At 34.7% G+C, this 16,219-nt stretch overlaps 1 protein-coding gene and 1 long non-coding RNA gene across 2 annotated transcripts in view; one reads left to right on the top strand and one right to left on the bottom strand.

Annotated features, from left to right (window-relative positions):
- Window positions 1-553: 553 nt before the first annotated feature.
- Window positions 554-4,435, top strand: LOC306880640. Its single transcript, XR_013785093.1, has 4 exons — window positions 554-962; window positions 1,441-1,605; window positions 2,467-2,559; window positions 3,388-4,435. It is a non-coding gene; the product is annotated as an uncharacterized lncRNA (long non-coding RNA).
- A 2,787-nt stretch (window positions 4,436-7,222) lies between these two features.
- The window catches only part of LOC306880137 (PIN2/TERF1-interacting telomerase inhibitor 1-like), a 33,209-nt gene continuing 24,212 nt past the window's right edge, over window positions 7,223-16,219 (bottom strand). The window contains exon 7 of the mRNA XM_079433465.1: window positions 7,223-8,188. Within this exon, the coding sequence (XP_079289591.1) occupies window positions 7,502-8,188 (687 nt within the window). The 3' untranslated portion in view covers window positions 7,223-7,501. The remainder of the gene's footprint in view (window positions 8,189-16,219) is intronic.

The raw sequence follows: 16,219 nt of genomic DNA, 5'->3' as shown, positions 1-16,219 counted from the left end.
AGCAAACTTACACTGTAAAAAATCCAACTCGAAAAAGGTTCAAATTACTGTTTTTGTTTTGTTGGCTCAGCAAATTTCTATGGAAAAGTCAGTAAAACGATGTTTAATACATTTATTCAACCTAAACCAAGTTTCTTTCCATAAACTTAAAAAGTTTAGTTTTGTGAACAAGGTTTTGCAAGTTCATCCAAAAACATTTGGCCAACTTATTAAGTTAAGTTAGGAACTGCCCTCCCACTAGCAAATACTAATGCCATTTGTTTATGGGACATTGAAGAAAAATGGTTGTTTGGTTATTTTTTTTAATAACTTCATTGTGCCAAATGTAATAGTGTTAATAATAGCAATATATATATATATATATATATATATATATATATATATATATATATATATATATATATATAATATATTTTTTTTATTGAGTCTGGCAATAAAGTATTAGTGAATAATATTATTACTAAATTAAATCATGCCCACTGTATAAATTATAATATATTGTATAGTATATTGTGCACAGCAGTATATTGTGAACTCAGGAAATTATGCTGCCTTCACGTGCTATTGTAATTTAAGTGAGGCAGCATTAAATTGGCGGAGGAAGACTTTTACTGTGAAGTTCGTTAGAGGGCGCCGCATAATACCCTCAAAGACAGAACAGAACACAATTAGCCTAATTAGGAGTTTTTTTTTTATTGAAATGTTACATTTGAATAATACATACATTTAAAAATAATTAGCAGCATGTTTTACGATAAAAATGATCTTTTCCAATCGGGCCAAACCACGCCCCTCAGTACGTGACCTTTGCACAACCTTGATGTGAGTCAACGTCAACGTTCACTTTTTAATGCGGGAGAAATAACTTGAGAAGACAAGGCGTGTTCATCAAGCGGGCGGAGAAAAATCTTTATTAAAGACAAGGCAGCACGTGGCGATAATAATCCAGAGGAATATATATGGTGAGTGATTTTATTTTGTTTTTGTTGTACTTTACTTCTGAATTAGTTGATATTAGTTCGTTAGAAAAATAGAAACACCACTAGCAGCTAACTTTACTTTGTAAGTTATAAACATTACTGAATTAAGTTCTATTTTTGTAATATTTTGTAATATTAAGTTCTATTTTTGTAATATTTTTGAAGTCGTGCACATTCTGTTGACTTCAGCTATATTAGGCTAGTTACATGGTTCTCCATCTGCTAATAATGTTACAGTACTGAAGGGCAGCTAAGAATTCTGATTAATTGCTACAACAGTAGTAAGTTAGATTAATTAATAACGTTCTGAAGAGATAATGATTTTAAAAAATCTCTGTGCAGCAGTTGTCACACTAAAAAATTAAAAGCATAAGTATAAATTCATTGTCTATTTCATTGTTCATTCATTTATTTGCGTTTTATGAAACTGATCATTCACTTTGTGTTCTTTTTTTCTCAGATCTACCCTTGAGAGCAAACTTCATGCAGTGTAGATATTGTAAATACAATAGTGCCAGTCAAAATCTGCTGCTGAGACACTACAGGCTAAAGCACTGGCGACAAGGCCGATGTGAACCATTGTTGTGCCTGTACCCTGAGTGTGTCTGCTCTTTCAAAACACCAGGTGGGTTGAAAACTCATTTATATAGGGTCCACACAAATTCTGATAAAACAACAGTACAAGCTACATTTAAATGTGACCTATGCGATCATCACAATGTTTGTACTGAAAAAAACTTGCATCTGGGTACACATCTGAATAGGAATGAGACAGTGCAATGCCCATTTTTGCACTGTAATTTTAAAACTAATGTCTATGTAACGTTTCATAGCCACAAGTGCAAACATCACCAAAAATGCAAAATAAGTGATTATAGTTCATCAGTTGTAACTGTCGATCGCACAGACTCTGATAATTGGTTAGATTCTGCTTCAGAATGCTTTGAGGATACATTGCATGATATACATGTAGAAGCTGCTGATGTTGAAGATATTGACAAAATTCTTGAAGTTAGCTTCTTTGTTCCTTTGTATGCAGACAGAACTATGTGTATCTAGAAGTGCTACACAGCACATTTTTTCAAAGTCTGAATGAAATACTATACCTGTCTAAACCATCCACAGAAATGTTGTTTCAAACCTGTATGAATTTCTTTCTTCTGCTGAACAGAAAGGGAGATATTTAGAAGAATGTCAGTAACCAGACAGTTTTTGGTACCATTGACTTCCATAGTATATATTTTTTTCCTACTATGGAAGTCAATGGTATCAAAAACTGTCTAGTTACTGACATTCTTTTAAATATCTTCCTTTCTGTTCAGCAGAAGAAAGAAATTCATACAGGTTTGAAACATGAGGGTGAGTATAATGACAGAATTTTCATTTTAAAGTGGAGTATCCCAAGTCTAAGTTAAAGTCTCTTTAAACGATCTTTAAGGATTCATGCAGAAGTAAATCATAATTAAAATTATTTATCTCCCTCTAGACAACAGACATCCTATCACACAGACACGCTACAGCTTTACGGGGTCTCCCCTTGTACCTCAGGGAGCACGATGCAATATCAAAGACTTGTCTGGTAAGTTTTTAGCTTTTGTTCATGTCATATTTTCATTGATCACTGTTATTTTATGAAATGTGTGGTTATATTTAATAAAGGTGCTGACAGTTTCCATGTGGCTTGTTTTCACCAAGTATTTACATCAGGTTAACACGTACTGTGCCTGTGGCAAGCAGTACGAGGCTGAGAGCCGTGAGAATGGTGCAAGGCCGGTGGCGTGATTGATAAGGCAATTCACCTGCGTGCAGCACCGGTTTCGATTGTCTCACAGAAGAGCTTTGGATTGATAAAAGGAGGAGCGACGACAGTGAAGGATAAAGGCTTGGACTATTTACATTATGTTTTGATTATGTTTGAGCGACAGTCCTCTGTGGGGAGCTGCCGCTTTTACTTTAGTTTTGTGTTTATTTATTATTAAAGTTGTGAACATTTGCCGGGTTCCTGCCTCCTCCTTCCTGGGGTTCAGCTCCAACACAGTTAAAGGATCAGGGAAGGAGAAGTCAGAAACCAGCGATCGTTCAAACGGAACTTTGATCATATAAAATAAATACAAAATAAAATTGAAACAGCAGCCCCTCACGGACGACAGCAACACACATAAATAAAACATACCAAAAATAGTCCAGGCCTGGTCTTCACTCGTCTTGCATTGTTGTCGCTGATCCTTTTAGTCATCCGGGCCTCTTTTGTGAGTCACGAGGCAGGGTGCGTTTTTTCCCATGGTTCTTATCCTTGTCCTGCTTGTCACAGTGCCATGTTTTTTTTTTGCTAGAGTTTGAGCTTTGATTTATTTTTTTATTTATACATATGCACAACAATTTTTCATGAAATTTATATAATTCTTAGGACAGTGATTTGGAGGAGACCTACACAAGAGGAGTGAAACTGTGCATCTTTGAAGTCATGGAGGACGATATCTCACAGACAACAAAGACATGTCTAAACTTCGGCATCATTCTGGAGGAAACTGTGGTCATGCAGGACCTACCTGACTTTCCTTCTGCTTTCATGGTACTCTTTGGACTTCTCTATGCACTGAACATTGAGTATTCAAAAGGACTAAAATACACATTTGAGGCAGTGCAGAACATCTTTGTGGGATTGGGTGAAAAGTGCACCAACAGAGTTCAGTCCCTGAAGAATAAGCTACTTACTGTATAATTTGAAAAGTATTTGTAAAGTTTGTTTCTCATGTGCATTGGCAGTGTTTTGTAAAACAGTTTTACTGTATTGCAGTATTTCAATTTGCAGTGTTGCAAATTACACTTACCAACCAACTTTTGCCTCCAACAAAAATAAATGTTTTGTTAACATTGACTCACTGTTTTCAGTTTTTGACTTGGGCAATGTTATTGTAGTTTCCAGTCGTAACGTATTATTACTTAGTACCAATTTCCAATAGTATTTTTTTGTTCACTCAACTTCAGACATTGAGTTCTACAGACCAAAAATTTTAAATAGGCGCAACTTAAAAAGGTTTGTTAAAAAATAGTTGCACCTCTCCACAAAACTAACAATCTTAAGTTGACCCAATTAAATATTTTTTGTATGACTGACAAATTAATTTTAGTCAGTATAACTGTTATTTACAAAAGTTGAGTGAACAAAAAAAAGCAGAAGGAAATTGGTACTAAGATTTTTTTTGTTGTACTGGCTTAAAATTTTTTACAGTGTATGCATAAATATATGTATGTATTTTTTTAATGTTTTTGAAAGAGCAATATTGTGATATATTACAATTTAAAATAACTTTTCTATTTGAATATATTTTAAAATGTAATTTATTCTTGTGATGGTAAAGCTTAATTTTCGGCATCATTCTTTTTTAATTATGTTAATATACTATGATTCTTTTTTTTTTTTAGCAATGAATCATTAAATGAAGCATTCTCTTAAAATGGAAGTCATGTGGTAAAGTGTGTCAGATACTTCAGGGTAAGAACTATTTCCTGATAAATTTATAAACGATGCACAAAAAAAGTGAATTTTTAGCTTAATAAGGGTTAATATTTTCTGCTGTCAGTTTAAGGTAAATACTTCAGTGGATTCAATTAATTGAAATATTCTCAGCTATGGCTGTTACCTATAAATTTAAATTGAGATCAAATAGAATATTATCTGTAAATAACAAGGACAAGATCACACATATCATAACATAAATGCAGCAAACATTTGAAAATAAATGAGCCATGCATTTTAACAGTCTATTCTGATGTATTTACCATTTCAAGATTTGGAGTTGATATTCTTCACATTTTTGTCCCATCTAAAATACAAGATACATTCGAAAACACTATTAATTCATACAAAACTCCTAAATTAGTTAATAGAATAAAATATTATGAAATATAATAAATGTCAGATGAATTCATAAATCGGCAGGTCTGACCTCTGTTGAAATATCAGGGGTATTTCTGACCGTGCCTATTATGTGGGGCAAGTTATGTTACTGGACCACTTTGTTTTAATGTAAGGCTATTTTAATATATTTTAAATCTCATTTTTTTCATCCCTAGAGGACAACATAAGCAAAATGTGACACATCTTCCCCCGCTCCCCACCGATTTAAGGCTCTGACAAAATAATCTGCCCTTTAATTTTTTCTTCTCTAAGAAACGATTAAAACCATCTCCATCTTCTCATCCCACCCCTTTTGACAAGCACCTCAAAAGGGATTCTGGACATGGACCGTGGGAATAGGTAGGATGTAGCTCCATTATTTAATCATCAAAAACGGGTTTACCGATGCTTTTAGATTTACCTCAGAAGCAGATGCCATTTATAGCGGCAGTCATGACATATAAACAAACTAAGCCGTTGCTGTGTGGCAGATTCAACAATTATTGTTCTGAGTAACATAAGCTGTCCGTTTCCTTTTCCCTCTTTTTGCTCCATACGCCCACTTAGACTCCAAACAAGACGATCTTGTTGGGGTTTCTGCTCTCCTCTCAAAATGTCGTATTCTTGAAAATGTTCCTCTCTTTAATAAACTCACGACAAAGTTGAACAAAGTGCACGAGAACGTCAGTTCCATTGGATTTGATTAATCTAGTTAAACAGGACATCCTTTGGTATTGCAGATTTCAAGAGGATCAATATTGACCGTGTGACAAGGTCATTAGGATTTTAAACAAGCATCGTATTTGCTGCCAGTTACTCTGCACCAGCTCGAGACTTCAGTCATATATACTTAACATACATTGGATATCATTATGAAAAGACCTCAAAGCCACACATTAGCATGACAAAGAAAAGCATGGGTCATGCCGAGCAGTGTTCTATTAATCAAGCGCTTAAAAAAAGCAAAAATGTGTTTGTTTAGCGTCATAATTAAGGATAATTAAATTGAAGTCCCATGATCCATGTCCCAAAACCGTCTATTTGTATAAATCATACTGACAGTAAACACTGCTGACATGTTGGGCTGGTCAATTTATTTCTGAGAAGACAAAGACAAATCTGGCCAAAGGGCAGTTACTGAAATAGGCTACTGAACACAAAATAGTTTTTATCCTATAAACTAATTATGCAAATGAATATTTCATCACTTAAGTCACTCTTCAGTCATCATTTGTTGTATATTTTAAAGGGAACAATATGAGTGACCGGGCAGACACCTTTACACAATTTGTAGCCTGCAATATTCACAGAGCTGGTTTGTCAACATTGCAAGTAAAGATTGTGATAAATGATGTTTTAGTGCAATGAAGAATGAAGTGACTGTCACAAATTTCACAATACACGTCGGACACAATAACAGAGTTATTTTAAACGCAGTACCATGACTGGAAAAGTTTTACAAGGATGTGGCAAAATAATGAGACGAGACCTTTGTTTTGAATATTAGTCATTTCCAATCATTTCAGTCAACAAGGGTTTGAAAGAGTGCATGTGAGCACAGTTTAATAATCAATGCCATACTCCGTACTGTAAAAATAATCAAACCAAAAAAGAAAATTAGCTATTTGCTGTAGATGAGTTTATTTCTTCATCAGACCAGATTTGGAGAAATGTAGCATTACATCACTTGCTCACCAATGGATCCTCTGCAGTGACTGGGTGCCGTCAGATTAAGAGTCCAAACAGCTGATAAAAACATCAAGATATTCCACAACAGAACTCCGGCCCATCAATTACTATTTTGTGAAGTGAAAAGCTCGGTTTATAATAAATCCATCATTAAGATGTTTTAACTTCAAACCATTATTTCTGCCTAAAATACATAGGCCCGGTTTCACAGACAGGGTTTAGACTAAACCAGGATTAGGCCATTGTTCAATTAGGACATTTAATTTTTATAAATGTGCCTTAGAAAAAAACATTACTGTACTGGTGTGCATCTAAAGACAAAACAATGGCACTGATATGTTTTAAGAGGAGTCAGTGCAAGTTTATTTCAGTTGAAACAGCTCAGACTTACATTTTAGACTAGGACTAGGCTTAAGCCTTGTTTGTGAAACCGGGGCATTAACACAGATTTAACCAAGCATTCTTCCACCTTGGACTATATAAAAACACTTTAAATATAATATTAAATATTATTATATTATATTAAATATTAAAAATAAATATATATTAAATAACTTCTATAGCATTTGGAACATTAACAAATCTGCTTCTGATTTATGGTATTTCATTGCTCATTATGAAAAATTAAAATTATATCCTTTTCGCAACACTCAGGACAACACTATTTTCTCTCTATATTTTAGATATATTGTATAAATTCTGTATACACGCATGCTAACAGACATAACTATGGCATTTTACTTCCTGGAAACCTGACAACAAAGAACACCACATCAACCACACATACAATTTAGATGTTTTTAATGTCTTTTTCATAGTTTAAATATGGAGATACAAACCAATTCTAAATGTAAATTCTCAATATTAAAATCACGATGGTATCAAAAAGACAAGAGTTGAGAGAAGTCAATTGTTAAAAAAAAAAAAATAATCACTTTTTCTGTTTTTTCGTGTTCTTTTTGGACACCACTTCCTCAGTCACTCCTTCCTCTTCATCATGTTCTCTCTTTTTCTTTTTCTTTTTCTTTTTATCTGAAACTTTACAGTCCATAATCTCAATTTCTATTGTTTTAGGTTCATCTGAACAAACCTCTAGAGATGTTTTTTTGTCCTTCTTCCTCTTTCCTGTGGTGGGAGCGTCTTCTTCAGTGATGCCATCCGTTACTGCAGGGGCACTGCACACTTCAGTCCCATCCTCATCCCGCTCCTCTCGTTTCCTCTTGTTCTTTTTCTTCTTTTTCTGTGAGTGATTTGGCTCTTCAACACTCTCTCCTGTTACTGAGGTCAGTGCATTTTCCTCTACGCCATCTCGATCACTCTCCCTGTCTTTTTTCTTCTTTTTCTTCTTTTTGGACTGTTCCATATCACTGGTGTTTGGGGAGTCCTCCATGGAGGCAGATGTAGCCAATGGAGAAGGTGCATTGCTGCTGACCTCAGATGAAGATGCGGCTGGGTCTCGTCCTGCCTGAGTCTTCTTCATCTGGGCCATCCGCTGGGCGAAGTACTCTTGCATGGTCAGTGTGCTGGTCACTGTGTTTGATTGTGTCTCTGGGTTGGGATTAGTAACTGTGTCTTTGTCCTCTTCGCTCTCTTCCTGAGAGTCAGGTCCACTGCTTCCCTAAATGAAAGATATAGATAAATTTAACAACAATATAAAAAGTCAAATGGCATGAAAGAAAAACTCAATACAAAATTTATTGGTTAGTTATTTGATGATGATGATGATGATGATGATGATGGAAAGCTTAATTATACAATTTATACATTTTATTTTTAATAAAACAAAAACAAATATTATTCTTGTTATTGTGATTACAGTATATTTTCTAGTAATTTACTAAAATATAAAATATGCAATCAAATAAAATATAAAAACTGTATACAGTATAACAATAACCATACCAAACGTACAATTAATAATAATAATAAAATGTATTATACAGTGCACTATAAAATTCAAAATCAATTAATTTATTGGTTTATTTGATGATAATTTTAATTATCATTCTATATCTATATTACTTTTTATAAAAACAAAAATTACACACGTGGTCAGAATTGTTGGTACCCTTGGTAAATATGATCAAGGCGGCTGTGAAAATAAATCTGCATCGTTAATTCTTTTGATCTTTTATTTAAAAATAAATAAAAATCACAAAAAAACTAAAGCTTTCATTGGAGAATAAGAATTTAAAATGGGGGGAAATCTCATTATGAAATGTTTTTTCTCAAATAAATGTTGGACAATTACTGGTGCCCCTAGAAATTCTTATGAGTAAAATATATCTGAAATATATTCCCATTCATCTTCACAATTTTGAGCACACCAGCGTGATTACAAATGTGAAATTATCCACCCATGGCTTCCTGTTTCACAGAAATATAAATAGGAGGGAAAACAAAAAGGCCAAATTCCAAATTAATCATCCATCACAATGAGAAAAACCAAAGAATATATTTCTGATGTGCAGCAAAAGATAACTTATCTACACAAATTAGGAAGTGGCTTTAAGAAAAGAGCTAGAGCAGTGAAAATTCTTATTTTCCTCCATCAGGGCAATAATTAAGAATTTCCAATCAACATAAAATGTTATGAATCTGCCTGGAAGAGGACGTGTGTCTATATCGTCCTAATGCATGGTGAGGAAGAGAGTTTGAGTGGCTAAAGACTCTCCAAGGACCACAGCTGGAGAATTGCAGAAAAAGGTTGAGTTTCGGGGTCAGAAAACATTGAATAAAATAAAAACAGCACCTACATCACATGTTGATTGGGAGGGCTTCAAGGAAGGAAAAAAAGATAAATAAATAGAAAATAAAATTAAAAAAAACAAACTCCAGCATATTCAGTTATCAGACACGACTGGAACTTCAAATGGGACTGGCTTCTATGGTCATATGTAACTAAAAATTTAGCTTTTTAGCAGCAAACACTCAAGATGGGTTTGGTGAACACAGGGATAAAAAGTACCCCATGTGTACAATGAAACATACTGCTGTACTTTTGATGTTGTGGGCCTATATTTCTGCTGGAGTTCCTGGACAAAAAATGAATAAGTGACTGATTCTGTTAGAAATCTTATAATGGCCATGTTTGGATCTTCCAACCGTACAATAATCCAAACACAAACCTCAAAAACAACACAAAAATGGGTCACTGAGCACAAAACTAAGCTTCTGCTGGCCATTCCAGTCCTCTGACCTGAACCCTGTAGAAAATGAGTGAGGTGAACTGAAGAGAAGCACCAACATGGAGCTGGGAATCTAAAGGGTCTGGAGTGATTCTGGATGAAGGAATGCTCTCTGATCTCTTGTCAGGTGTTCTCTAACCTCATCAGGCATTATAGGAGAAAATTTAGAGCTGTTAAACTGACAAATGGAGGTTTCAAAAAGTATTGAATAAAAGGGCGCCGTTAATTGTGTCCAATGTGTATTAGAGAAAAACATTTTTCATAATTATATTTCACCCCATTTTAAATTCTTATTATCCAATGAAAGGCTAGATTTTTGTGAATTTTTTAAATAAAAGATCAAAAGGATCAACAATGCTGATTTATTTCCACAGCCTTCTTTGATCACATTTACCAAGGATACCAACAATTCTGACCACGTGTGTATATTACTAAACAAATTATACACTATCTTTAATTTTTTAAAGGGATAGTTCACCCAAAAATTAAAATTCTGTCATTAATTACTCACCCTCATGTCGTTCAAAACCCGTAAGACCTTTGTTCATCTTCAGAACACAAATTAAGATATTTTCCATTAAATCCGAGAGCTCTCTGACCCTCCCATAGACAGCAAGAATCCTTGATGAACGGAGGTCTTACGAGTTTGGACGACATGAGGGTAAAATAATAATAATGACATAATAATGAGTAAATAATGACAATTTGCATTTTTGGGTGAACTAACCCTTTAATACAAAATTACTAAAGGGTTAAATATATAATAAAATCTAAAAACTTAAAATAATTATAATAATTAATTTACAATAATAATAATAGTTCATTATTATAAATATTAAAAAAATGTATAATAAAATAATATAATTTATACACACATTATCTTCATTATCAAGTGATAATACAGTATAATACTTTATAATACAAACCATTAACAAATTGTATAACACAACAATATTAGTATTACATCACATTATTATTATTATTATTATAATAATAATGTACTTTTGTTGCAGTTATATTATTGTTATTATAATAATTATCATCATCTTATCATCACAAAGACTACAGTAGACAAAGAACTCAACGTGCAAGTGGAACAAACTGATCAAATAATCACTTCCAGCAGTGAAACAGAGTCCTGTCTGTTAGGAATGACAGGACAACCCCTCAATTCATTTAAAGAAGCTTGATGCACACACCCCTACGTATGCGTGTCATTAAATGCTTAAACTGGTGTCAATCAACTTCCAGTCATGCTGAGACTTGTCCCAAGTATCTAGTGACATCACTGAACTTCATCTGAACTATCTGCTAAGAGACATATACAAAACACTCTTAGTTTAAATTTAAAAAAAATGTCTGAAGAGAAAACATTTATTGTTCTCTATCTGTCAAGAATCTGATTCTGTTCATGTCTTAATATATTTTTACGCTGTGTTGTATAATATTCCCTACCATGTATATATAAAGAGGAAACGGATTCAAAAGGGGGTGTTATCTACAAGTCACTGTGTAAATGACTGGATTAAACAACTGATTCCTGAAAAACTTGCCTGATGAGTGAGAGTCAGTGCCTGCATTGGCCAAACTAAGACAGTGATTATAAGCATTAAGAGAAAGAACAAACTTTCTTGTATAGCATACAGCTTAATCATAACAGGCCAAACTGTAGCACGACACAGTGACTATGTTGAAAGACCACAGAGGAACACTTTAGATTAAACTGTCGTCCTCCAACACTTTGTCACGGTGACTCTCTCTCCCATTCGTCTTCATTTTGCTAATGGCCTCCTCAATGCATAATGATTTGCAGTGAAGAATACCCGCTCTGAAGCCAGCGCTAAACCAAGCCGGTGCTCTACATTACGCCAGAGACGCCGGTGAAAACGGCATTTTTCAAAAGATGTATGGAGGGACTGGACAAAAAAAAAAAAAAACAGATTGCAAAGGTTTTGTACAGCCAAGAAACAACAAAATACATGTGACTACTTACAATGCTGAAGAGCATAAAGCATTCTGTATATAAACTGTGACAAACAGCTGAACTTAAACATTATGATAAAATATTTTGACAAAACATTTTTGTTAGTAGTATTAGCACTATTGTTATATTGTGATATATATTATTATAATAATAGTAAAGTAGCGATGTAACCGTAGTAGTGATCAGTCTTATTCTGTATTGTGATGTATCTGAGTAAAACAGAATATTGAAAAAAATAATAATAATAATACAGTGGTGTGAAAAAGTGTTGGCCCCCTTCCTGTTTTTTTATTTTTTTTCATGTTTGTCACACTTTAATGTTTCAGATCAAACAAATTTAAATATTAATCAAAGATAACACAAGTAAACACAACATGCAGTTTTTAAATGAAGGGTTTTTTATGAAGGGAAAACAAAATCCAAACCCACATGGCCCTGTGTGAAAAAGTGTTTGACTCCACCATAAGAAAGAGACGGGGCAAAAATGGCCTGCGTGGCAGAGTTCCACGACGAAAACCGCTGCTGAGCAAAAAGAACATAAAGGCTCGTCTCAGTTTTGCCAGAAAACATCTTTATGATCCCCAAGACTTTTTGGAAAATACTCTGTGGGCTGACGAGACAAAAGTTGAACTGGGGCTGTTTTGCTGCTTCAGGACCTGGAAGACTTGCTGTGATAAATGGAACCATGAATTCAGCTGTCTACCAAAAAATCCTGAAGGACAATGTCCGGCCATCTGTTCATGACCTCAAGCTGAAGCGAACTTGGGTTCTGCAGCAGGACAATGATCCAAAACACACCAGCAAATCCACCTCTGAATGGCTGAAGAAAAACAAAATGAAGACTTTGGAGTGGCCTAGTCAAAGTCCTGACCTGAATCCTATTGAGATGCTGTGGCATGACCTTAAAAAGGCGGCTTATGCTCGAAAGCCCTCCAATGTGGCTGAATTACAACAATTCTGCCAAGATGAGTGGGCCAAAATTCCTTCACAGCGCTGTAACAGACTCATTGCAAGTTATCGCAAACGCTTGATTGCAGTTGGTGCTGCTAAGGGTGGGCCAACCTGTTATTAGGTTTAGGGGGCAAGCACTTTTTCACACAGGGCCACGTGGGTTTGGATTTTGTTTTCCCTTCATAATAAAAACACTTCATTCAAAAACTGCATGTTGTGTTTACTTGTGTTATCTTTGATTAATATTTAAATTTGTTTGATGATCTGAAACATTAAAGTGTGACAAACATGCAAAAAAAATTAAAATCAGGAAGGGGGCCAACAATTTTTCACACCACTGTAGTAGGGTGGGGCTTGGATATATTCACCAGTTGTTGATTGGATAGAGGAAAATGCAAGATTGTGGTCAATTGTTAGAAATGGGCGGGTTTAAGTGAGCTAAATGATTGGAGAAGTTCTGCATACATCACCAAAGAGAAGCAATAAAAAAAAATTCAACATGCAAGGATGAACCATTCTATGATTTTTCATTTTTTCATGCAGACTTTAAAAATGATTTGTTATTTTCCTCCACATTTTTAAATGATTAGAGATAATAGAGGGAAGAAAGGAAATCAATGGGCGAGAGAGGGAACAACAACTAAATGATTGGCAACGAATGGGAAAGAAAATGCCAAAAGCAATTAAAAAAAACGAATTGTTCACATTTTAATTAAAAGTTTGTAATATTGTATTATTACTAGTGCTGTCAAATTATTAATCTTATCCAAAATAAAAGTTTTTGTTCATATAATACATGTGTGTACTGTGTAGATTTAATATGTATATATAAATACACACATATACATCTATTTATATTAAAATATTTACATGGATATATTTATATCCATATATCATTTATATTTTACACAAATAAATATAACAATTTTCTTAAATATGTACATGCATGTGTGTGTGTATCAGGGCTCTGAACCGGTTCAAGGAACGAAAACGAAAACAAATTCAATTTTGACTGGAACAGAACCGGAAACAGAAACAAAATCTAATTTTATAGTTCCGAACAGAATCGAAAATTTTAAATGGCCAATAACCGGTTAATAACGTTATTTTATCGTTCCATTTCATGTTTGAAATTTGCTGTCAACCAATCGGGAATTCAAGTAGTACAGACTATGCAAATGTGATGCTGACACATCCAGCGAGTGAAATGCCCGCCCGTGCTCAGCTGTGAACTCTAGTCGCAATGGCAATGAATTCTGCTACCATCTGTTTTAATGGGAGGTAGCAAAATCTGACAGGGTAGCACAAATCGTCAGAACACCGGCGTTAGAGTTTATCCAACGACAGTGTAAGATGGATTCAACAGATCTTATGCACCTGCGGCGCTTCTGTGAACGGAGAAAACACAAAACTATAGGCTTACATAAAGGAGTATATGCCTATACACTAACTATATTTCACGTAAATCATTGACAGATTAACAAAACGAAAGAAAAAAAAATATGCTGAGTTAGGCCTACGGTTCATTATGACGCATTCCAACGTTCTCGGAAAGGAAAACGAGACGCAGAAAGTGGTTCTCTTTATTTTGCAAAAGCTTTACAGTTTTATTTTACAGTTTTATTTGTTTTGCAATAGCTTGACAGTTTTGAATGATGTCTTGCATATGCAAACATGAGGCACATATGCAAACTGTTGTAATTCCTACACCGTTCACCTGATTTGGATGTAAATCAAATTAAAGCTGATAGTCTGCAGTTAAAGCACATCTTGTTTGTTTAATTTGAAATCCATTGTGGTGGTGTATAGAGCCAAAAATGTTAGAATTGTGTCGATGTCCCAATATTTATGGACCTGACTGTATATACACTAGGGATGCAACAATACAGTTAGCCTACGGTTCAATACATACCTCGGTTTTTTTAACACGGTTTTCGGTTCGGTTCGGTTCTGATGGCTTGACACATAAGTGTTTTTTTTGTTATTCTATGCTTAGGCAATAGGAACAGTAAGAGGTTAAGGAGAAAAAAATAAAAACGATTTATTGCAATACTCCTTTATTTTACTTAAAAGCCAAGAAAAGTACACTAGTTCCTAGTGTATTGTATAATAAAAAAAAAAATAACACTGAAATCTTAGAGCTGCTGGTAGCCCATGTACAAACTGGGGAACACATAAATTCCTACATTTTGAAAATAAACATACATGAAGTTAATAAACATAAATTGACCATTTCAAATAAACATTTGTACTTCAGTAAACATAAATAAACCATCTTAATTAAACTTAACAGTTGGAAGTATTTCCGTTTGAGTAGGCTATACGTGTAAAACAATGCTTGCACACAATCATTTTTTTGTTCACCGTTTTTTCTTCCTCCGCATTATACTCAACGGCAAAACCGACATGTCTCGACATCGCGGATTTGAAAGACGCCGGCGCTTCCTCGTACTGTTGCCTCACTTCACCGCTGCTCGCCATGTTAAAGTGTGGAATGATGGTTAAGCGCCCCCTAACTTTAGAGAATAGTGATTGAATATTTACTCGCGGGAAGGAGTTTCCTCATCTCAGCTCGTAGACTTACAGGCACACACAAACAGTCAATTCGGAGAGAAATAAAACGCACATAAATTATTTAAACGTAAAACCGAAAAAACCGCAATTCACAAGCGCGTATTGAACCGTGGATGTCGTACCGAACGGTTCAATATTATATTGAGAATTGTGGCATCCCTAATATACACGTAATAAATATATACAGCACACACACATATATTATGTAAACAAACTTTTATTTTGGATGTGATTAATCACGATTAATTGTTTGACCGCACTAATTGTTACTTTATTTTATTAGAAATCTTAATACCATGTTGAACTAAAAAAAACTGATTTTACCTTGAGGGGTACAGTAGCTTGTCACTGGGGCAATACCCTCAAAGGGACATCTTAACCCTAAAAGATTTGCAGTAGTGAAAAGGAAACCCTTAAAAGGAACCCTGGGTATTAATACTTGTATGGCTTAATATAATATAAATGATGTCTCGTTTTATACATATTTTGGACTATGGGTGGCACCATTATAGTGCATTCTGCATCTATGATGTCAAATGGTTGCAGTGAGTGAGCTACTGCTGCTACCTGTAGCTATTTTTACCGCAACACAACTCAGAATACACAATTCGGAAAATAAAATACTGACATAATGCTACATTGCATAGCTTTTGTTTGTAATTCAGTCGAAGGGCATCAAGAGAAGCGATGCAAGTCTTCACAGCTTTCGTAGCCAAAGGTTGCAGTTTCGAGTCTCAGTAGTGGCAGGAATTGCAGGTGTGGGGAGTGAATGTACAGTGCTCTCTTCCATCTTCCCCCAATTGCTCCCTGGGCACCACAGCAAAAATGGCTGCCCACTGCTCCGGGTGCATGCGTGTTCACTACTCACTGCTGTGTGTGAACTTGGATGGGTTAAATGCAGAGCATCAAGTCCAAATATGGGTTACCACGTCACCTTGAATATTTTTATTTC

The sequence above is a fragment of the Barbus barbus genome, assembly GCF_936440315.1.
Source record: "Barbus barbus genome assembly, chromosome: 14".
Lineage (NCBI taxonomy): Eukaryota > Metazoa > Chordata > Actinopteri > Cypriniformes > Cyprinidae > Barbus > Barbus barbus.
Note: the sequence above shows the minus strand (reverse complement) of the source record. Positions and strands in the feature narration are given on the sequence as shown.